Source organism: Alligator mississippiensis, chromosome 9, assembly GCF_030867095.1.
Source record: "Alligator mississippiensis isolate rAllMis1 chromosome 9, rAllMis1, whole genome shotgun sequence".
Classification (NCBI taxonomy): domain Eukaryota; kingdom Metazoa; phylum Chordata; order Crocodylia; family Alligatoridae; genus Alligator; species Alligator mississippiensis.
The window spans coordinates 59,059,835-59,082,342 of record NC_081832.1 but is presented as its reverse complement, the minus strand read 5'-3'; the positions used below and the strand labels follow the sequence as shown (position 1 = coordinate 59,082,342).

The 22,508-nt window shown below is 43.7% G+C and overlaps 1 protein-coding gene across 3 annotated transcripts; it reads right to left on the bottom strand.

The window, feature by feature from the left end:
• Positions 1–1,219: 1,219 nt before the first annotated feature.
• On the bottom strand, positions 1,220–22,188 carry C1QTNF2 (C1q and TNF related 2). Of its 3 annotated transcripts, none has more exons than XM_006277781.4 (3): positions 21,715–22,188; positions 6,597–6,848; positions 1,220–3,522 (listed from the first exon to the last, which is right to left on the bottom strand). In XM_006277781.4, the coding sequence occupies exons 2-3, from the start codon at positions 6,838–6,840 to the stop codon at positions 2,909–2,911; spliced, it is 858 nt and encodes a 285-aa protein (XP_006277843.1). In that variant the 5' UTR covers positions 6,841–6,848; positions 21,715–22,188; the 3' UTR covers positions 1,220–2,908. The 3 variants fall into 3 exon arrangements, with proteins under 3 accessions (XP_006277843.1, XP_019334205.1, XP_019334204.1); XM_019478660.2 differs by lacking the exon at positions 21,715–22,188 and adding an exon at positions 7,515–7,678; XM_019478659.2 differs by lacking the exon at positions 21,715–22,188 and adding an exon at positions 7,292–7,502.
• Positions 22,189–22,508: the final 320 nt, after the last annotated feature.

Genomic DNA, 22,508 nt, shown 5'->3' with positions numbered 1-22,508 from the left:
CCCATATACTAAGTTTCTCATTATTTCTCACTGTGTCTTTAAAGAAGAAAAAAAAACAACTGGTGAAAACATTTCAGTCTGCATAAAGTACATTCAGTGTTGTCCTTCCATTTAGATTAAAGGTAACCCTAGCTGCGGGCATTAATACAGATGGTGTGACAACCTTTACTAAATAACCTGTTTTGTTTTGTTTTGGGTTTTTTTACAACAAAAGCTTTTAGCCCCTATAGCAAAAGATTTTTCTAAATCTTAATTTTATTGCATGGCTTAGCATTTACTTAACTAGTTTAAATGAATGGCAGGGCATGGTTTCCGAGATCATGGTTCATAACATGCAAGCAATACGTGCCAGAGGTCTTAAAAGCTATATGCTTTTCCATCCTAAGCTAATGGAAATTTTAACTCTAGAGATGTGTGAAACCAGCTGATTCTCCTTTGTGCTGAAGGGGAAGATCTCTGTGTGCGAGAGAAGAGTGCCCTCTTGAGTACAGAGCAGAGAACATTGCAAAGGCGCTGAAAGAGAGTTTGGGAATTAATATTAACAGCCATCCCCAAGGAGCGGTCTGGAGGTTTACAGTGAGTGCCAACATGAACCAGATCAGACTTTCTACCAGGAAAGATCCCTAGGGAGGCAGAAAGCAGATCTAAATAATTGACAGGGATGCAGGAGCAATGGGCTGCTCCCTCCCTCCTAACCTACCACAATCACACACATTACACTTCACACAGGGGTTTCTGTGTGATCCCAAGAAAGGAGGGGAGCATGCTGGAGAATTGGTATTCCCCTCCTTCCCTACCTATGTTCACACTAGGAGCTTTTAGTAGTAGAAGAACAATTGTACACATCAGCAAAATGTTCATAGTATGGATAGTGTAGCTATACCAGCAAAGCTCCATTTTGTCTTGCTATAGATAAATCATCCCAACAGGCAAAGCAAAGCAAGCTACTGGTAAAACACACATGGTTTATTGGAAAAGATGTAGCTGTATCTCTAGCACAGATTTGTGCTGGCACCATTATGTCAGTCAGGGATCCCACCTCTTCACACAAATTAAGCTAGCTGTGCCCAGCAGAAGCCTGTAAGAGAAACAGCCCATGTCTTTCTATTCGCTTTACAAGAGTACAATGTCCATGGTCAGTGAGTCTGTCTGGTTTTGGCCTCATTAAGTTTAGAGATATCTTCTAGTTTTCATTATTACAGTACCAGCCCACTTCAGGAATGTTTTAATTCAGCTTTATTTATTTATTTACTTATTTTAAAAACAGCAGCTCAATGATTTTAACAAAATGCAGCACAGTACTATAGTTAACAAAAACCATGCAAATATTTGGACTTGTAAAAGTACAATTTAAAAAATCCCTTGTTGCTCTTGTGGTCTTTCCCCTCAAGGTATAAATATGAGGCTTAAAAGGGCTGAAACTTCATATGAATTTTCATTTAGAGCAATAGAATAAAGAAGATCACAGAACTGTGACTGTGAGAGCCAAAGGTGCACATATCAGGGGAAGAATATGGCCCATAATTTATTGGAAAAGAGAAGCTTCACTTATCTGGCTGCCAAACTGAGATCTGTGTTATAATAAGCATTTCATAATAATAAAATGGAGGTTACAAATTCCTGGAGCTAACAGTCAGATTGCAGCAGTTTTATATCAGGGGAGCTTTCATCTCAACTACAGTACTGTTACCATAAGAGAGCCATAACTTTGTGCTGTTATAAACAGCCAAAATGCTTATAAGTGAAGGAGCAATGCTAAAAAAATAATCTGTTATAAGTAACTATTGTCTTTTTCCTCACCTAGTGGAGAATGAAAGGTGCTTGATTCTGGAACATCACTAATATTTAGCACAGTAAACTGAAAATAAATGTGATCTTGTAGTATTTGGTGACACCATTTACATCCTGGATAAGTGAGTAGTTGTTGAAGCCTTAGAACAGAGCCTCAGCAGTACCATACGTATCCAACCAACAAAAGCCAGGGAGATAAATTAATAAAAGTTGTTCCGGGAATAAAGGCTTATGTTCAATCTGAAGGATGCAAGCATACTTCAAAGTTCAGATGCAGATTTGGATTGGAGCCTCACTGCGTGTTTGGCAAAGGTAACCATGGCCTATAGATTCAGATCCCAGCTTTACTAGGGTTTGGGTGGAACTAGACTTAGGGCTTCAGGTTTGGCCACTCCCCAAGGCCCGAGTTTATGCATCCTGGACCCATTCTGCTAGGTACTGAGTATATCAATACCCATTAACTGGGACTTGAGAGCAGTTTGCATTTAACAGGAAGTTTTACCATTGACTACCAAGGAAACAGGAGGATATCTTTGCTTTGTACTGGTTCCTAGTTTGGTCACATTGCTTTGCTCTGTAACAGTGCTCTTAAGAAGTTGAGAATTATAGCTGTCTGTCAGCATCTTGGCTGGGAATTTCCTGATGTTGTAGTGGTTATTTAACCTGAACTTTGCATTACTAAAGACTCCTTTTAGGAAGGGGAATAGACAAAGTCTTTAACAGATTTTTGGGAGCAGGCTGCAGGAGATTAATTTTTGGCTCTCAATGTATATATTTGGTTTTATAAAAAAACAAAAACAAAACAGGATTCTGCCATGGCGTTAAAGTTGCAGTGATTGAGGGCTACAGCATATTTGCTTGGCAGTAGAAAATGTAGCTGACAATTCCAAAGGACTTAAAAACCAGAAGAAGGCTAAAGTAACGTTCTTCCCATGAATTCTATTATGGGGTGCAATGTTTGATAATGAGGGAGAGCAGACATCCAAAAAGCGAATACAGCCTAACAGCTCTGAGAATGCCAAGTCCTACAGTGATCTAACACATGCACACCTAGAGGCCATTCTTCACTGGTATCAGCTCTCAAAACTCATTTTCTACTTCTTTTTACAGTCTTCTCCTATATTTCATTGAGATAATCCTGGTCAGGGTATATCAGAAAGCCGGTAAATAAGCTGTCTGTCCAGTATGGATCATAAAAGAGTCCGTTTTGTTCTGAGTAGAAGATCTGCAACCACACCTCATCCTCCTGCTTCAGGGAGAGAATGGTTGAACCAGAGGCAACATCATGATTACCCGTGTTGGCATCAAAGGTCTTTATTCGGTACTGTCCATTGTGAACCAACCCAATGGCCAAGTGTTTATTGGCCAAAGTGATGTCATAAGTAAAGTAGTAAATACCGGGAATGCTGCATATAAATTTCCCACTGGAAGCATTATAATGCCCTCCTTCATTCATGATGATCCTGTCAAATTTGATGGGTAGCCTCTCTCTTGGGTAGCTTTTTGTGACTGCGACAGAAAAAGCAGATTTGGCTTTATTAGCACCACAGCTGCAAGGACCTGGCATTCCAGTATCACCCTTGTTCCCTTTGGGTCCTTTCTTCCCTGGGGCTCCATTTTTCCCAGGATTTCCCTTCAGACCCTTTGGACCTCGCAGACCTGCTTTGCCAATGCCTCCTGCTTTGCCCTTTGCTCCTGGTTTGCCTGGGTTCCCTGTTCGGCCCTGTGGTCCTGGAAGACAAATTGCCTCCTGTGAGTTTTCAGTGAAAGACAGGAGGAGATTGTTATCATTACAGCAATAAATTATTATATGGGAAGAAAACAGCAATAACTTCAATATAGAGACAGCTCTGATGACATTCTACCTGGGGCTGGATGGCTGCCATGGCTGATCCATCATGTTAGTTTTTCTAACACAAATGTTATAATGTACCTTATAACAAAAGATTCCTGTAAAAAGTGCCCTGACCCTTCAATGGCAAAGAGCCCTGAACGCCAGTGATATTCATCTATATTGTATATTCAGTTAATAGACACAGCCTCATACAAATATTCAGTTGCTCCTGGGAGAGTTGCTGCTTTCCCAGAAGAAACCATGAGTGTACAGATATTCAGGTTTTTTCTCCTAGTGTAAAAGTGGCTGCTCCAGGAGAAGAATAACCTGGGAACAACCAGAGATAAATCACTCCTAGGAGAGTTTCTTCTGGGAGAGCAAATGTCTGTACATGCTGTGGCTTCTATCAGAAGAGACGATGGTCCTCCTGCATTCTCCACGCCCCCATCAGGAAGACTGCGTCACTCACTGGACTCTGCTGCTCTACAGGAAGCAAGAATATGTCCCTTTTGCAATCCCCACATTGTGCTGCAGGGAAACACAGGCTGACTATGGGCAATCTGGGGTCAGTCAATCTGGGCTGCCCTATTCACTGCTGTCATATGCTAGGCAGACTAAGGGAGCCTGCAGAGCATGCTGAGCTATGTGCACAGCCCCGTGCCCTCTCTGCCCAACCAGCTGCACAGTATAGGTATTGCACTTTCTCCACTCGTCAGGGCCTCAGTATTCAAATGTATATACATGGGGCTCTGGGTATGTTTCTTTAACAGGAGAACAAACCTAGGAAAAGTCTCCCAGATTATTTCAATGCATGTACTTAGCTAATAGGTTAATTTATGAGAGAGCTGCCAGTAGGGTGTGGATGTCAACAGAGGGTCCTGAACCAGGCTTAGCCTTTTGATATTGTACCACATTATAAGGGGGCTCTTTTTGTTATTTTAAGTTTTATGTTGAAGAATGAATCTGTGCCCTACAAAGAAATTTTGGATACAGTAGTGAGTCCTTCCTGGGCTAAGTAAATAAGCCAGCTACTTCCATGAGTACAAGCAAGTGCTTAAATGGGGTGCTGAAGGTGAAAAGATAAATTGCCTTGAAACAGAGGGGAAACTGAGGCAGCAGCTAGCATGAAGCTATATTAGGTAGGTGGTGCTGCCCATAAAGCCTTTCTTGTTCCCATTTTAAAAGGAGTTTAAGTTCCTACTGCTGGAAGGGGAGCCTTTCCTCTTTATCCATGTATAATGATAATGTAGTTTTCCTTCACACTGTCTAGTTTACATGCCTGATTCACAATGGGAGGAGATCAGCTCCATGACTGGGAAAAGTTCAGTCTTCAAAGCAATCTGGTGGTTGCATCTCTGCTGAAACTGCCAATCAGTACTCCATCCCAATGGACAGGAGCGTTTGATGTTGCTGCTACTTCATATAAAATAGAGGTAAATCCTTATTTCATAGCTCACTGGAGCAGCTTTCACATAAGTCACTGAAATCCTGTTGTGATGTATGGCATCCCTACTTCCTAACCAGGGAGATACATGCAGTGACTTAGTGCTGAACAGTATTATTAGCAACAGTGTTATACTTAAATAATATTAGTGTACTCCAGCAAGATAGCTGTGACTCTTTTCAGAAATAATCAGTCTGCTACTCATTTGCGCTAAAGATTTGCTTAAATGAGACAGGTGTACGAGAATGTGAATTTTTAAAGCTGCATAGTCAAGCTGGAAAAAATAAGGGGGTGAGAAATGGTGCGTGTGGATGCATTTCAGTTTAGATTAATTTGATCAAGAAGAAATCTAAGCCAAACCATATTAGGGGCTAGTGCATATGTATGAATTAGAGGTAAAATGGTAGAGAGGGAGCTTTTGCTGTTTGTCAGTTATTGCCCATGTATGTTTTTCTAATAAGTGGTAAAAGAAAGCCAAACTCTAGTAGTATAAACACTTTCCCTTTGAAAATGGCCATACTACTTGGATGGCCCCATACTACTAGGATGGCCGTCCCAAAGGAGGATGACCTCTGTCTCTCTGGACTAAGCTTCTATAGTTTGCAGTTAGGTTTCATCTACTAGCAGTAAAAGTGTGGGTGCAGGCCTAGTTGGTCTAAAAAAAAAGGTAATTTTCTCATGTAGAAAAAACCTAAAGCCCTTTTACATCACTCAAGCAGTGTAAAAGGGCTTCAAAGTTGATGCAACTTGCTCATAATTCAAGGACGCCTCATACTACCCACATAGCATGAAGGGGTTTTGATATAAGAACCAGGCCCATGTTTTTTTCAATGCTTTGGGGGGTTACTACAGCATTTCAAAAAGCAGCGTGCCAAAACTAATGTGAAGCAGCTCATGCAGATTCAGCAGCTCAGAGAAGGAGCTCGCTGGCTTGGGAAAGTCAAACGCTAACATTCTTTTTTGTGTCACTTCCCTTCGAGATGGCAGAATGGACATCAGGGCTGTGTCTGTACTAGGTGTTCTGCCAAAAACAGTAAAACACTTCGGGGAATGATGACAGTAGAAAACCTCACCTCAGACCTTATGGGCAGGCATGTAAGAACTGCCGTCTGTGATTCTTTTATCAAGATCAATAAATTTACCAGCTGTTGAATACAGTTAGATCATCAGTCAAAACACCCAGATCACTGTTTGATCTGATCCTCCATTTAATTCGAGAAGAACCTACAGAATCAGACTCCCTGCATATAAGATTTAAAAAAAAAAAAAAGAAAAACCTCCCATCCATTAGTTTGATAAGTTTCAGCTGCTTTAGACAGAGGCCCTTAGACCACCTATTCTCTGAGTACTGCATCTGAATCAGATCTGAGCCACATGTTGGGGGCTGCTGAGTGTGGGACTGAGCTAGAAAGATAGACTGGAACTTCCAAGTTCAGATGGTCCTCTGAGCTCTGAACCTTTACATGGGGGCCTCCATGAGGATAACGGAAAGATTTAATGTTGCTCTAAGAAATAACTTCCTCTTACCTTCATCTCCTGTCTCTCCTTTTTCCCCATCTTTTCCATCCTTTCCATCTTTTCCTGGGAATCCCATTCGCCCAACTGTTCCTGTAGATCCTGGTGCTCCAGGGATGCCTGGAGGTCCCTGCGGTCCTGGCATGCTGCACAGGAGCTGTTTGGAACCTTCCTGAAATTCTCCTTTAACAAAGCCACTGAGAATGTGATTAGCTACACAGGGCATGGTCCAGATGAGAAGAACCACAGAGATCATGGTGCAGTCTGTTATGAGGAAACACAGAGGTTTATTGACATATGGCAGACCAGCACGCATGCAGAAGGATCCCAGCCATCTGACAGTGAGTGTGGCAGGTGCTGCTACAGAAATCAAGGCTAGTTAGAGAAGAGTGAAGTGAATCAGGTGATGGAACAGATCCAGATTGAAATGGATCCTCAATATTAACAGTCCTCCTACCCTTTCCTTCCCATAATAAGAATGTCTGAGGCTTAACGCTCTCTTCTCTCATGACTTCTGTATTGCAGCGCTATTCCTTATCTGCTGCAAAATCATCCCTAACTGGGGATTTATATCTGGCTCCCAGGCATGAAGGAAGGATAGCTGAGGGTAGGCAGGAAAGAACACAGAAAGTACCATTCATTATCTGTTTCTTCAGACCCTTGTTTCCCCCTTCCCCTCTCCCTCTTTTGTATTCCACTGTTTTCACCTCCAGTACAAACTGAAATGTAGTGTAGTGGTGGAATGAGGACAAAGAGGCGCTGTAGATTACTAAAGTCTAAATTTGTAGCACTGGTCTCCTGTAAATATCTTCCTCAATCAGGACTCTAAAGAGGTAACTCCTGAACATAGGTTCTTGTGCTCTCAGCAGTCCTTGTTAGTGTGGTCAAAAATTCGACCTCCTTTCACTGAAAAGTAGACTGAGATCTCACTTCCTCTGGCGAAGCAAAGATGTTCGTCCAGCCTTCTCCTTCCTTAGGTTTCCATCAGTACCAGCCTATGGCAAGCAGAGAGCACTCTGATGCATGTTATTAGGCTATAAAGTCTTTCACTCTGCATGTAAGCTGCAGCTGTCATCTTGCAGCTGTCAGTGCTGGCAGGAGATCAGTGACATTCTTCAGTACTTTATTCTCTGCCTCTTCATTCCCACCCCCCGCAGGATCCTCCCATCTAGCCTTACCTCCCTTATAGTTTCATCCCTGCCTTCCTAAGCTTACACCAAGTTGTCTCACTTATTGTCATGTCCCCATGTTGTTTTAAGAGTTCTAGTTCAAATCTCTCTGGAAGCTTGTATATCTGATTAAAATCCAAACCCTGTTTTTCTATATTTTGTTTTCCCTGACTTCTGTACTGAGGTCAAGTTAACTCTTTTGTTAGTCCTTGGAATCCCACTAGCTAATATGGTGTTTTATTGAATGGCCCTGGTACCAGAAATTACTGCGTCATAAAAACAACTGATATGAAGTATAATAAATAATTTTTACTATGATTTCTTAAAATATTTTGGTTAGGAAGGGTTCTGGATTCTGATTCCCTTACTACTTACATAATAATGCTACTCATGGAGTGAAGTGCTACTTACAGTGTTGACATCTAAATTCCTACCTAACCCTATAAACATCTACAATTTGGTGGCAGCTAAGTCACAGTTTTAAGGGGGTCAGTGATACCCAAACTGTTGAGGATCTGAGTCCGTATATAGGTTTTCCAAGGTCACACAGGAAGCCAGTGGTGGAGCAAACTTGAAGTCAGGTCTTTCAAATCCCAGCCTAATCATCAGACTGCTCTTCGTCTCTGTTCATGCACTGGATGTGAGGTATGAAATTAAGTTCCATATCCTCAGCTTCACTCTTGGCCCTGAAATAACACAAGCTGCTACCCATATCTTAGTGCTTATCATTAGGCTTGGGGAATGCTGCTGGCTGGCAAGGCACCGCCTTTTCACTTAAGAGATTCAAGATGAGCTAACACCAGTAACATTCTAAAAAATGAACATTATGCTTCATATGTTATAAAGTAAATAGTTAATTACTTCCCCTCCCCACCCCAACTTCCATCTCAGTTTCTGAATAATTAAACACTGAAGAGGCTCCTGAACCAGTCCTCTAGATATGAACATCTGTCTATGCTGAAGTTGGTTGTTTTTGACTGCCCATCGTGCGGTCATAGAGCAGGACGTTGCAGAACGATCACAAGTGTTCTTAGCAGAACTAGAGAGCACTACAGAGTGTCTGGAGCCAAGAGGCGGGCTTTTTTTTCCTCTAAAAATAGAATAAATGCTTTCTGTTTATATGGCAAACCACAAGCTGAAAGAGAATACTAGTAAAGTCAAAATACTTTCCCAGCTTATTTTTAAAAAGAAAACCAGAAGCCACCATTCTCCTATCTTGGATCATCTTGAGCAGTATGTACTCCCAGATAGGAGAATGATGGCCTTTACCACTGATAATAATATTAGTGATAAAGGCCACCATTCTCCTATCTGGGATCATCTTGAGTAGTATGTACTCTAGTCCTTTCAGCTAGACGGTATCACAAGCAGCTATTAGATCCATCAACACAGTACTTGCTTTTCCCCTTCTTTGAAAAGCATCTTCAATGTCTTGAGCAAGCCTTACTACCTGGTCAGTGGTTCATCTACTTTTGTGGAACCCTGCCTGTTCTGGTGGGAACAGTGGAACAATGATGTCAGTTATCCTATTTAGGACCAGTTTTTCCAGTGGTTTTGTAGGCAACTGATAGCAAAGATATTGGTCTGCAGCTATCAGGGTTGTTGACATTTTTGCTTGGTTTGGGTCATGCAATCATGTGAGTACATCTCCAGTATTTGGGTATTTTGTTTCTTCTTCTCTCGCATACTTCATTTCCCCTTCTACACATCATTAATATTGTGGAGCCACACAACTACTTTATCATTGATGCTTGCCAGGTCCTCATCCTGGGTGTGTGGGTAAGCTGTATATGTGAGGAGGTGGTCAGCAATCACCACACTTACACATTGGTCCTCACACAGATGCTTCATCCTCTCCACCAGTGGAGGAGATAGAAACAGATACAAGTGTCTGTGTAATGGGGTACCACAAGTATCAGTGCTAGCACCCACCCTTATGAACATCTATATATCTGACCTTCCACTCAGCACAGGTATACCTACACAGATGACTTGGCCCTGTCCACCTTTGACGAGTCCATCCCAGACATAGTAAATGCATTGTCTAGGATATGAATACATTAGACTCTTACCTGCATCAATAGATCTGGAGTGAGGGGCACCAGCAGAGCTGGTGGGGGGGATGGGGTACTATGGGAGATTGGGAGTGAGGGGCAATGGCATGGGTATAAGCAGGGCATTGGCTTACCAGGGCTGCTCAAAGCCACAAAGCAGGAGGAAGGAGGTAGGAACAGCTGCAGCTGGACCCACATCCTAGTGAGCAAAGGGGCCAGGGGGATCTCTGATTTTCTATGATAAAAAACCCAAAATCAAACACCAAAATATATAGGAATTGAGACTGTATTTTATTATAATGATTGAGCTACTGGTAGGCTTTCAAACTGCTTTAAAATTGTAAATGTAACACCCACACACACTGGGGGTTGTGTGTGGTAAAGTGTGTGCTTCTGGTTGTTGTATATTGTGGGAGGGACCACTTCCCTCCCCCTTCATTGTATCCAGACCATTGTCTTAAGACTCCTTAAAACACGGGCGGCCAACCTGAGGCTCTGGAGCCACGTGCGGATCTTCAGAAGTTAATATGAGTCTCCTTGAATCTTTGCACAAGCACACAGTGACCATCTGGAAGCTGGTCAACGTGTGTTTGTGCAAACGTAAAAAGGGATGTATATTAACTTCTGAAGAGCTGCAGGTTGCTTGCCTGCCCCCCACCTTAAAAGAACCTATAAAGCCAATTTAGTGACTGTGACCAGATCCAGGAACACTGACCATCTTTGAATTGATTGGTCTGCATTATCAGTGTTCAAATGATGGTGTTTCTTGATTGGGACCCTGTGATGATGTCAAAAGTTATTTAAGGTTCAAGCCACCCGAGCTGGGGTCTCTTTCTCCTAGGGCTGCTGAGACGTGGAGAGCTGAACTGGGAGTCAGAAAACCTGCTCCCCATGGGGGGAGGGTCTCCCCCACTTCAGTGGAGAAGTAAACGGAAGCTATGTGAAGGGAAAGCCTCAGGTACAAGGAGAGAAAGTCTGTTTCAGGGCTTGAGACCCCTGTTCTCTCCCTCTTTCCCCTTTTGTTTTTTTCTGGGTCTTGAGTGGGATTGATGCCAGGGGGGTATCAATCCCTGCAGCAAACTAGCCAAGGTTGGAGCCTGGCAGTTTTGCTGGCATGCTCTGGGCCAGGGCTGAGAGCCTGGCATGTTTTAATTGCTGTTGCAACTTGTTTTGGGTTCAGCTGAATCCCAGCTGCGTGTCTTGCTGGCAGTTTTGGCCTTGAGTGGGGTGATACCAGGAGTGTATTAGCCCTAGTGTAGGCTGACCAAGAACGGGGTCCTGGCAGGTACTAGCTCCCTGTATTGGGAATTGTAGTGTTTCAGCACTGTGGTACAGCTGAGATTGGATGTCCAGGCTGCAGCCATAGGCCTGGGCCTTTTTTCCTGTTTCACAGCTGCTGCATGTCAGCCTAGTTGTGTGTCTGAACCCCAGCCACATGTTTGGCTGGCAGATTTGGGCCAGGCTGAAGCCTGGCATGGTTTGAGCCAGGGTGAGACCTGGCACTTCTTGTTATTTATCCAGGCCTCAGTGCAGTATAGGTCTGGCTGCTTCTGCTGACCGGTCCAGGCCCAGCGAGATAGTCCAGGGTCTCCTTTTGTCCCTTTTGTAGTTTATGCCCCAACCAAGTGGTGTGGTTGGGTGCTAGACATAGTTCAAACCCAAGCCAAGATAGGCCCTTAGCCCTTTTTTGTTGTTTCATAGCTGTTAGGTCTCAACATAACAGAGTAGTTGAGACTAAATGTCCAGGCTGCAGCTAAATAGGCCTGGCACTCTTTTGTTGTATGTTCAGGCCCTGGTGCAGGACAGGCCTGAGTCCCCCTTCTTTTGTTTTACAGCGGTTGTGTCTCAGCCTAGCTGCGTTGCTGAGCCCTGCTGTATGTTTGCTGCATGTTTGGGCCTGGCACAGTTTGGGCCTGGCACATGTTGTTGCTTTTGCAGCTCTTTGTCCTGACCAAGCAGTGCGGTTGGCACTGGTTGCTGCTCAGGCTCTTTTGCTGTTTGGCTGGCTTGTCTTTGAGCTCTCTTGAAATTTCCCGCCCTGGCAGAGCTGGGATTAGGACTAGAAACTTTGGGGTGTGATATGCTGACAAAAGCAGCAGTTAACCCCTCAAAACCATCACGTGGAAGTGGAGATTGGTGCTACAGCTTAGCAGGAAGCAACAAGGGGCCCCTTGCAGTGCAGAAGAACCTACGCTCTTGAGTAGTTCCCTGTGGTGCAGCAAACTCAAGGAGCAGCTTGTAGGATGCCTCGGTGTGGGCCCCCCTCTCCAGCCCATTGCTGAAGGGCAAGTAAAGGTGTGCCGCCCCCCCAGAACTATCCTTTGCGGAGCCCCATGTCCCAGACTGCCTGGGTATGAGGGAAGCCTCCCCAAGAGGGTGCTACCTATAGACCTTGTTTTGTAGTTAATAATAGTGTATTAAAATTATAGTTAGTGTTTACTTTTGTTTTTTCTTTATTCTTTGTAATAAATTTGGATTTTATGCTTTCACTGCTTGTGAGGGAAGGGTTGTTGGTTTTAGTGGACACCCTAGTGGTTTTATTTAGTGTTTCCCAGGTAGTCTGGGTGGGGGCTCGAGCCCAGGTGAAATCTATTTAGTACCCCAAAACTGAACTTGGCCCTTGTTGCTGCTGACAGGTGCTCAGCTGAAGGGTTACATAAATATATCAACAAAACACTGTGTTCAACTTACATATATATAAATATATATATATAACGTGCAGGGGTTTGAGTTGTAGCCGTGTTGGTCTAAGGACATAGGCAGACAAGGTTCCTTGGGTGATTTTGATATCTTTTATTAGACCAACCCAAATGGTTGGAGAATAGTTATTAAGCAAGCTTTCAGGTTCAAAAACCCTTCGTCAGGCTTCCATCCAGGAAGAGCACTCACCAACTGCTGAAACTTCCTTAGCCTGACAAAGGGTTTTTGAACCCGAAAGCTTGCTTAATAACTATTCTCCAACCATTTGGGTTGGTCTAATAAAAGATATCAAATTCACCCAAGGAACCTTGTCTGCCTATATATAACGTGTGCGCATGTGCACGCGCGTGTGTGTGTATACACACACACACACACGTTGCTGATATATATATAATGGTGTTTCATTTTAATTGTGAAAAAACATAGATTTTGGGATTTCAATCTGAGAATTTTGGATTTTTTATCAGATAACTTTGGAATTTTTTTTAACAGAGAAAACCAGGATCCTGCCATATCATTTTAATATTCCTTGTCTGGCAGGTTAAGACATTTAATATGCTTAATCAGTGGACAGAGACATACATGAGAATGCAACATCTTCCCTAATTATGGAGCTTCTTCTATATTAAATGAAAGAATCATCCACCCACTTTGATTTTTTTAACATCAAATGCTCTGCTTCAGCAGTTCCCAAACCCTGACAGATTGTGCACCACCAATTTAAAACAATACAACCTTAAGTACCACCAGCAATTTTTTGTCTTACAAAGTAATTAAAATAAATCTGTTAATGCATACCACTGACAGGTTGTCTGGGCACAACTGGTGGTACCCATACCACAGATTGGGAACCGCTGCTACTTCTACACTAATAAAAGTGACAGTAGACTAATAGAAGCAATCTAACAAGCCGTCATACAGTTCTCCAGCACTGCCTGAGTACAGAGCTGCCATGAAAATCAAGAGTAGTTAACTGAGCACAGATGCAAACTAGGAAATTAAATGCAGTGGTGCGAACTTATTTGTTACAATGCAGTTCTAGACAACAGTAACAAGCAGCGTCCTGGGGCTAGATACATACTGAAATGAATAGAAAGACTTAATCCTCCTGATCCTCAAGGGAAACTTACACAACACTTCCCAGAGACGAGCCTATGAGCTCCATTTCATCAACCTGCTGGATACTAGAGATCAGGGACTAAACAGACATTGGATTTTTAATACATTACAATCTGCCTGGCACCTGACTCCCCAGCCCAGCCCAGCCCAGCCCAGCCCAGCCCCTGGCTTCTTTACTTTTCATTCCATCCAGGAAGAGCACACACCAACTACTGCAGCTTCCTTAGCCTGACGAAGGGTTTTTGAACTCGAAAGCTTGCTTAATAACTATTCTCCAACCATTTGGATTGGTCTAATAAAAGATATCAAATTCACCCAAGGAACCTTGTCTGCCTAGAAAGACTTAACGAGGCTTTGCCTGAATTTCAGAGTATTCTCTATTAAGCCCATGCACTAAAAAATGAGATGATTATTAACCATTATCTGGGCTGAAAGTATTGTGAAAAGCATTTATCTTAACATGCCTCCCCCTTCACAGTCTCAGATCCTGAAGGGGAGGGAACAAATATTACATGCTGGGAGAGGCAAGTACCAAGTAACTTCCAATTTCAAACCCACTGGAGAATTGTTGAATTCAAGCCCACTGAAGAAATCTGTTGAATTGAGAGACTCTTAGTTCTGCAGTATGTATAATTAAGAACATGCAGAGGAGTGAGAGACAAAAACCAGTGCTAATCTTGCCTTCTAAGCCATTTTGATCATCTTATTCCTATGTTCTCCTATGCTTTATGCATATTTAAGTTAATTTATTGCTGGTGAAAGGCATCAGATTAACGACTAAAACTACAGAACAGGTATCACCATGGACAGCTGAGTAAAGACGTTTCCTCATAAGCAACAGTTAAAACAGAGAGAAAAATCTCAAAATGCTTAAGGAACAGGATGGACAATATGATAGAAGATATTATATAGGTAATGTATCTGCTGTGGCCTTAGCTAGCAATTCTGGGTGCAGTTATGATCAAGTATCTCAAACAGGAAATAACAAAAATAAAGGGCAAAAGCAGACACCATAAATAATTAGTGGCAAGGAGACGTTTCCTTATGAGGATAAGCTGAAAAGAATGAGACTTCTTTGGAGAAGGGATGAACAAGAGGGAACTTACAGAGATACATAGAGTACTGAGTGGTGAAAGAGAAGGTAACTAGAGAAAACAGAAACCCTTATTCTGTCAAGAATAAAGCAAAAGTGTACTCTGAGGATGCACATTTTAAAATTGATAAATATTCACTTTAGCCTGTGGAAATTATTATAATATAGCATGCTCACCCCTGGACCAGAGGCCAGATCTGGCTTCTGGCATTGTGTCATCTGGTCCACAAGGCTCCCTATGGGTCCAAAAATTTGGTAGTGAGGGAGTACTGGTGCAACTTTCACGACTTAATTTCCAGAACTGTGGGGGACACTTAGGCTGGATAGTGTGGCCTTGCACACTAGATTGGGCATTCAGGGTGGCATGATACCTGATCTTGACAGGCGGGACCAGGTGGGGGTAGTGCAGGGGTCCCGGATTGGCCAGGAGTCTACCGGAATCAGCATCAATTTCCTGGTGACTATTGACAGCAATCTGGGAGATTGATATTGTGAATGGGTTGAACAATACAATTAATGACAAGAGGTGCACTGATACATCAGTCCCATATTGGATCAGCACTGCTATAAGGAAAATTGACAGTATTGGCAATTGGCTTTTTTTGGCTGATATGGCTGATAATGTCATCAATAAATACCCCATGCATGCGTGCAGCTGCAGTGCAGGCGGCCAGGAACACAGCCCGGCAGCATGGAAAGCAACTGGGTCCAGCTGGTAAGTCTGTTGTGAGAGAAGGGGCATGGGGGGGTGGACAGATCGAGGCCCCGGTGGTGAGGGAGGGAGTGGGACTGGGGCAGGGGCAGGCACTGCACAGCCAGGGTGGGGTGGAGGATGGAGTCATGAGCGGCTCGTCCATGGGGCGTGGGGAGGGGGTGGTGGTTCCCACTGTTGCACACACCCCAGGAGGTCATGGGGGGGGGGCATGCCCCTGGATCTGCATGTGGGGCAAGGGCAGACTGCTGCTGTGGACTGGAGTCAAGGCTGTGCTGAGTAATTCCTGGCAGGGGGCTGGGCCAGGGCTGCGCTTGGGGTGGGCAGCAGCAACACTGGGAGGAGGGCTATGGCAAAGTAGCCAGTAGCCAGTAGCCCCCCTACAAGTGGCGCCGCCCACCCTGAGCGCAGCCCAAGCCAGCACCCTGCCAGGAAGAGCCCGGCACCACTCCCAGCCCCAGCCCACAGTGGCAGCCCACCCTTGCCATGTGCACAGATCCTGTGGCACACCCCCCCATGCCGTCCCAGGGTGTGCGTAGCGGTGGGAGCCACCTCCCCGCTCCATGTCCCCTGGATGAGCTGCTCGCAGTTCTGTCCCATACACCCGCCCTGGCTGTGCAGTGCCTGCCCCTGCCCCAGCCCCGCTCCCTCCTTCACTACGGGGGCCTCAATCTGTACCTCCACAACAGATTTACGAGCTGGATGCTACTCTCCAAGCTGCCCAGTTGCATATTGGCAATTGGATCAGTATTGGCCAATATGACTCATTAAAAATTGTCCATCGGTATCAGCTCCAAAAATCTCTATTAGTGCACCCTTATTAATGACATTATGCATGTTGGGAGAAAAAAAAATCTCCTGGAATAGCTTCAGTCAGAGTTGGCAATCCTAATCTCCACTGGCTTCAGATGAACTAGCTCAAATACTGGCAGTGTGGATCTCAGTATGAATTGCATGCATCTGAGTGCCATGCAGCTATGAGTTAGACTACTCTCAGCACTTGAGCTAGTTTATATAAATCTAGCTTAGATACTTCCCTTTTACCCTGGAGCATAAGGAAAGCCTTCCTCATTTTTCCATGAAAGATACATTTATTTAAAGCTTGAGTACTCCACCATAGATATATTACTATATTTTTCACATATACCCCACCCTCGAATATAACACACCCCCTATGTTTGCAAGGTCCCAAGATGAAAAAGAATCTTACCATGAAGTATGGTAAGTAGCAAATGTCTGGGATTTTCAAAGCTGGGGGCTGGGAGCTATGCACCAGAGTTTGGGATTGAGGACAGGGGCCTGGCAGCCATGCATTGGGATGGGGGCTGGAGGGTGTGTGTGAGAGCTGGGGACTGCACACTGGGGCCCAATCTGACATGCTAGCTCCAGCTACATTCCAGGTCCAACCCTATTCACTGGCTCTGAAGCCGTGTGCTGGATCCAGGGCTGTGGGTAGGGCCCAACCCTGCACTGTGGCCACAGACCAACCTTGCACACCACCCTGATCTGGCACAAGGTTGGGAAGAAGGGGTTACCCCAGGTATCTGGAAATTTGTGGTGAGCAGCAGGGAAGGAAGGAGTGGTGACAGTATTAATTGCTGTGGTTGCCAGAGCTGCACAATTAGTACTGCCATTGTTCTGCCCCACCCTCAAATTTCCAAACTCTTTTACTTGCATATAATGCTCACTCCAATTTTCTCCAGCTGGTTTTGGGGGGAAGAGTGCAAGTTCTATGTGAGAAAATTTAGTATTTATGTTTGTTACAAACAAATACAGTCCAGTGCCCTGATGAGCTTACAATAATTAGTTAATATCCATAAAACACTGTCCCTGTGCTGGGCATTTTTACAAAATAGATATTTGTGTTGGACAACAGTTCAACAAAACCTGACATTTCATTGAACCACAGAATCTTGACAGAATACTTGCTGTACGCTAAACTTTCTTCCTGACCTTCACCCCTGGGACCATTGCTTATAGTTTAGAGAGAGAAAGAGAGGGATATATGTAATCTGTTTCTAATTTGCTTTTTGGAGGCGTGTGCATGTGTGTGTGTGTTTTAAACTGGTGATCAATCCTTCATCTGGGCTAAGGACAGAGATTCAAAACCCCGAGCCTGGACTGATTAAATCTTTGCAGGTCAGTCTAACCTGCAGAGACTGAACCATTTTGCAGCTGGGTAGACATTCCCTTTTCATTCCAGAAATGCAGGCACATGTATGCAGCAGCTCAGACCAGAAGCCCTGGGGCATTAGAGCAGCCCTCCTTTCCCTTCCACAGGGAAGCTGAGCTGAGGGGGAGCATGGTGAGGTCCCGGCAGGACTAAGTAAGCCTGAGGAAAGGTTTAAACCCCCACCTTGGCTACTACTATAGTTTCTACTATAGACTGCCACACCAGGAGGGTAAGCTAGACCTGGAATTCAATGGGCAGCTGTCAGAGGCCATACGGTCAAGAGATATGGTTGTTGTGGGTGACCTAAACTACCCTGACATCAGCTGGGAGGATCAGTCAGCCAGAACCTACTGCTTATGTAGGTTCTTAACCTACAAATAGGACCTCCACCTAATGCAGAAGGTATACGATCCCACTAGGGGGAATGCTTTGCTGGACGTGGTGCTGGCTACAGGGGATGACCTGGTGGGGGATCTGCAGGTACAAGGAAACCTAAGACCATATAAAAGGAGAGAAGGTCAAGACCATTAAATAGTCTTTAATGTCAAGACCATTAAAAAGAAGAGAGGGTCCCTAACATTTGTGGAATGAAGAGTTTTGAAGGAATCATATAGATTTTAATGAGCCATAGTGTCAATTGACACACTCTCTGCTGTCTTAATAGAAATGCTGCTGCCTCTATCAGACTGTTGGTTTTAAACTTGAGGTGGAACAGGAATCAAGGTGGGGTACAAGTGCACCAGTGCATCCCTCTCTTCCCTCAGATCTGCCCCAATTACGAACATGGCTGTTCTCAGTTTCTGTATAACTATTTAATACTTTTAGGGACACACCCCACCAAGTCCTGCTCTCAAAATCTTACAGCAGTGGTACTCAGTCTTTCGTCCCTGCAGGCCAGATGAGTGGCATGGGGTCAGTCCATGGGCTGGCTCAGGCCCTGCACACCAGGGTTGGGCCTCATGCTGCCACCACCCAAATACACATGCCCAGATTGGGCCCCTGCAGCCTCAGCTGGCCACTGCATGCTGGGATCAGGCCTGGCACCAGCCTTGCACGCCCAGATTGGCATGCAAAGTTGGCAACCCTAGTGGAGACACCTCTACATTGTTGCCATGACTGCCCAAAGCTACAGGATGGGTTGGTGTTAGAGCTGATGTTAAAACTCGGCTTTATAGCTCTGTACAGAGGTCCTGCTTCTCTCTCAGCTTCAGTGTAGAAGTAGTTTGCAAGATTTTATTAGGGCAGAAAATGTTTTTTCTTTTAACACTTCCAATAATAAACCATCCATCCACCAATTTATTTTGCAAGCTTTATAGGATTAATGAGCAAGGATGCTTTTTGGCCTACTTATCCAGTAATGGTTACAGATGATTTGTATCCAAGTCCAGTTTGTGTATTTGCATTGAAGGATCTGTGGCAAAATCCCCCCTACCTTTTTGAACCCAGAAGCCCTCTCTGCATAGGGTTGGATCCACGTGCAGGGCAGGGTGGGCTGGGGTTTGGAGGGGAGGGGAGGGGAGGGGAGGGGTGTGGTGGGGAGGAGTGGAGTCAGGACTTCCCCTCCATAGACTTGGTAGCACTTGGCTCAATCCTGGGCTAAGAAGCAAAGAAAGGGATGGTCCACTAGGCAGTAAGGGCTACAGTGGAAGTACAGGTCCTCTGTGCATTTCTAGGAAGAGGCAGATCTGGACAGGAGGTTGTTTTCCCCTTGATGGCATTACAGTTCCCAGACCTCTCAGGGATGATGCAGGAGAATTTCCGGAATAATGAAAAACCCATACCCTCAGGGAGAATCCTTTGTACGATGTTCTTTCACACAGCCTGTAACAGTTAGGTTCTGGAGCATCGTTATACAGCAGATATGCAGAGGACTGCATATTTGTAATCATGTTCTATGCAGAGATCGAGTCCTAAAGGATTGTTTCATTTTTTTTCTTAATCAATGTGTCTATATGGTCATTAATGTGCCATAGTTACTGCATATTAAGTTTTGTACTTGGTTGGTTAACCAAGTACTAAATCAATATGCAATAACTTGTGCTACTGCACAGTAGCACTGCCACATGGCTTTTTAGTGATGCTTACTGCACAGTAGCCTAATACTACTGTGCAGTAGCATATTAGTACAGGTTTTGTCCAACACGCTACTGCGCAATGCTATGCTATTGCACAGTTAGTGTCTTGTGTAGACGTGCCCACTTTGTCATAGCCTCTGCTATAAAAATATGTAACAAACCCTCTCTCCAAGTCGCGGAGACGATGTGGCCCTAAAAGTGGGAATGCCCCTGTTTTCTGGGCTGGTTCTAGTATTTCTGTTGATTATACACGATGAAACACTGAAATAAAATGTGGCTCCCACCTACTAGTTCAGTTTTGGTGACCCTCTTCCTTTCATGAGGATTCCTTGTGAACCCATGAGTCCTCAAGACATTGGAGTAGGGGGTGGAGAGGGAGAAGCTGAGCTGGAAGAGGAGCTTCAAACTCAGACGGAGCTGTTTCTTTCCAGAGGAACTGGAAGAGGAGCTTCTTTTTCTCCAGTGGTGTCTCTGTTCCCAGGGAGTCAATACATTTCTGTTCGTAGGACATTCCATAGAATTTGAACCCTGAATTTTCAGGGTTAAAATCATAAATTACCATTAGTTGGGCTGGGAGTTATCTGAGCTGAAAGACAGGTTCCTCTAGTAAATGTAATGGATGACTTGCAAACTACCTCATGTGGACTACCTGCTAACAAGGGAACAAACCCATGCTCTTCTAGCATGGTTTGCATGTATAACCCGCCCCCACCCCTGTATCCAACCCAGCCACCAGAGGTATTCTGCTTTATTTACTCTGAAAATCTATTTGTCTTAGTTTGCTTCTACAAATTCCCTTACTAGAGAAGATTCCCATTATAACAGCCCAGAATCTTGTTCATACTGAGTTTTCTGAGCAATTTTACAGTTAGGAAATCAGATACCATATATAATTTAAAATAAATTAAAAGAAATTAAAACAGGATCTGGGCAAGGAAAGGTTTTGGGCATGGCACTTAGCACCAGGCACAGAAGAACAGCTGTTCCTTTCTGTTATTGTGTAGTATACATTCCTTATTACATCTCAACTGCTTTGCAAATGTAAAATCATACAATTGGAAGCAGTATTTATCCATCTATAAGGGTGGTCGGGCAGTGATGAATGACCTGACTCAGTAGTAATTGTCGAGCAAGGAAGTCCACAAAAACAATCTGGTTTTGTGTGTATGAGCGGGGGAGGAGGAAGAAAGAATATTCTCTATTGCCTGAATATTGACTGCCTGGATCAATTCTTGCACTCCCTAAACTGATGATATTTTCCTTCTTCATGCCTTCAGATGCTTCCTGTAGCAGTTTTCTGAGTGAAAAGATTTGATTTTTCATTTCACCCTGATGTTTCCTGTACACATTGATTAAATAAAACTACAGCCTCCCACCTTTGGAGCCCTACAGAATAATTACAGTTCCAGTGTTCTTAAAGCGACTGATTTTTCTTTGATCATAATCTTTTCCCCTGCTAATTGTATTATAGTATCACACTAATAGAAATGGCAAGACAAGGTTTATCTGCAAAAAGCTAATAAATTATTTGGTTTTAAACAAAGTGCATTGTTTAGTAATAATGCAGTTTTAAAATGGATGCATTTAATTTTTAGTACTGTACAGCCATGAAGATCACTAGAGTTACACCAGGAATGAATTTGGCCCATTGCCTGTTAGGCAAAATGCTGTCAACCTTACACACTGAAAAAGGAGAAGTTTTTTTTGTAGTTGGAATTGCATCACTGTCTGTGCCGTTAAGCCAACAGCTGGTACCTGTGGCAATCTTTGACTAGGTTTGTGTACAAAATGTTATACAAGTCACCAATGGCAAAACGGAGGAAAAGGTTGCAGTTGAAACTGAAGCAGTTGACTGCTCCAAACAAACGTCTATGATGAGCTCTTCCCCACTGGATTATTTCTTTTGAGTCTGTTGCTATTAAGGATTCCTTTGCATGTCCCAGAAAACTAAGTGCACAAAAATTTAGACCTTATTTGGTACGTTTTTCAAAGTTAAGGCTAAGGGAGGGGAGAAAAAAAAGGAAATTCTACTCACCAGGACTAATCTCTTCAGTTAGATCTTGACATGCACTGGAAAACCTACTGAATCTTAAGCAGATGTTCCACTGCAAATCACTGTCACACAGTGTAGCCAGAATCCCAGTTATTGTTGCAAACAGCTTCCTTCTGAGATAGCCTGAAATTTAAAGTTCTCCAACTTTTTTTAAGTTTGATTCTTTTTTCCTTGTATTCCCAGCTTCCTGCAGCACTTCAGGTTTTGGCTTAACTTTGCCAACGGCATATTTTCATTATTGCGTAATGGATTTGAGCCTCTTCCTCATGTCACGTGATTTGGAAAGAAATTTTTTACACACATATGGCTGAAAAGCTCTTGATGCTTGGAAAGTTTTTTTTTCTCTTTTTCCTCTTTCTCTCTCTCTCTCTCACCCTTGCAAGATAGTCTGAACTGTTTTCAACTTGCTTGGTTCGTTTCTAAACAGTTCAGTTTGTCTAATGCAGAGTCTGCCTGGGCAAGCAGAATGCGTAGGTTGATAGATTAGCTTAGCTGGAGCCAGAAAATAACATTTACACTTGATCCTCATAACATTAGCAAGGGAGAAAAATCTTATTCTAGCACTGAAGCTCAATTATCGGTTCAAAAATGACTTGGGCAATTGGATGACAGGAGATGAGTCCCAAGGCTGGAAGTGAAATAAGATGTTCCCCTGCTGTCATTAATTACAGATCTCATCATAAGCCAGGCGATGTAACTGAACAGCTTTGCAAAAGTTCCTTCTCTCACACGTATTTTGCCTACACATGCACACACCCAATTTTGAACTGAATATA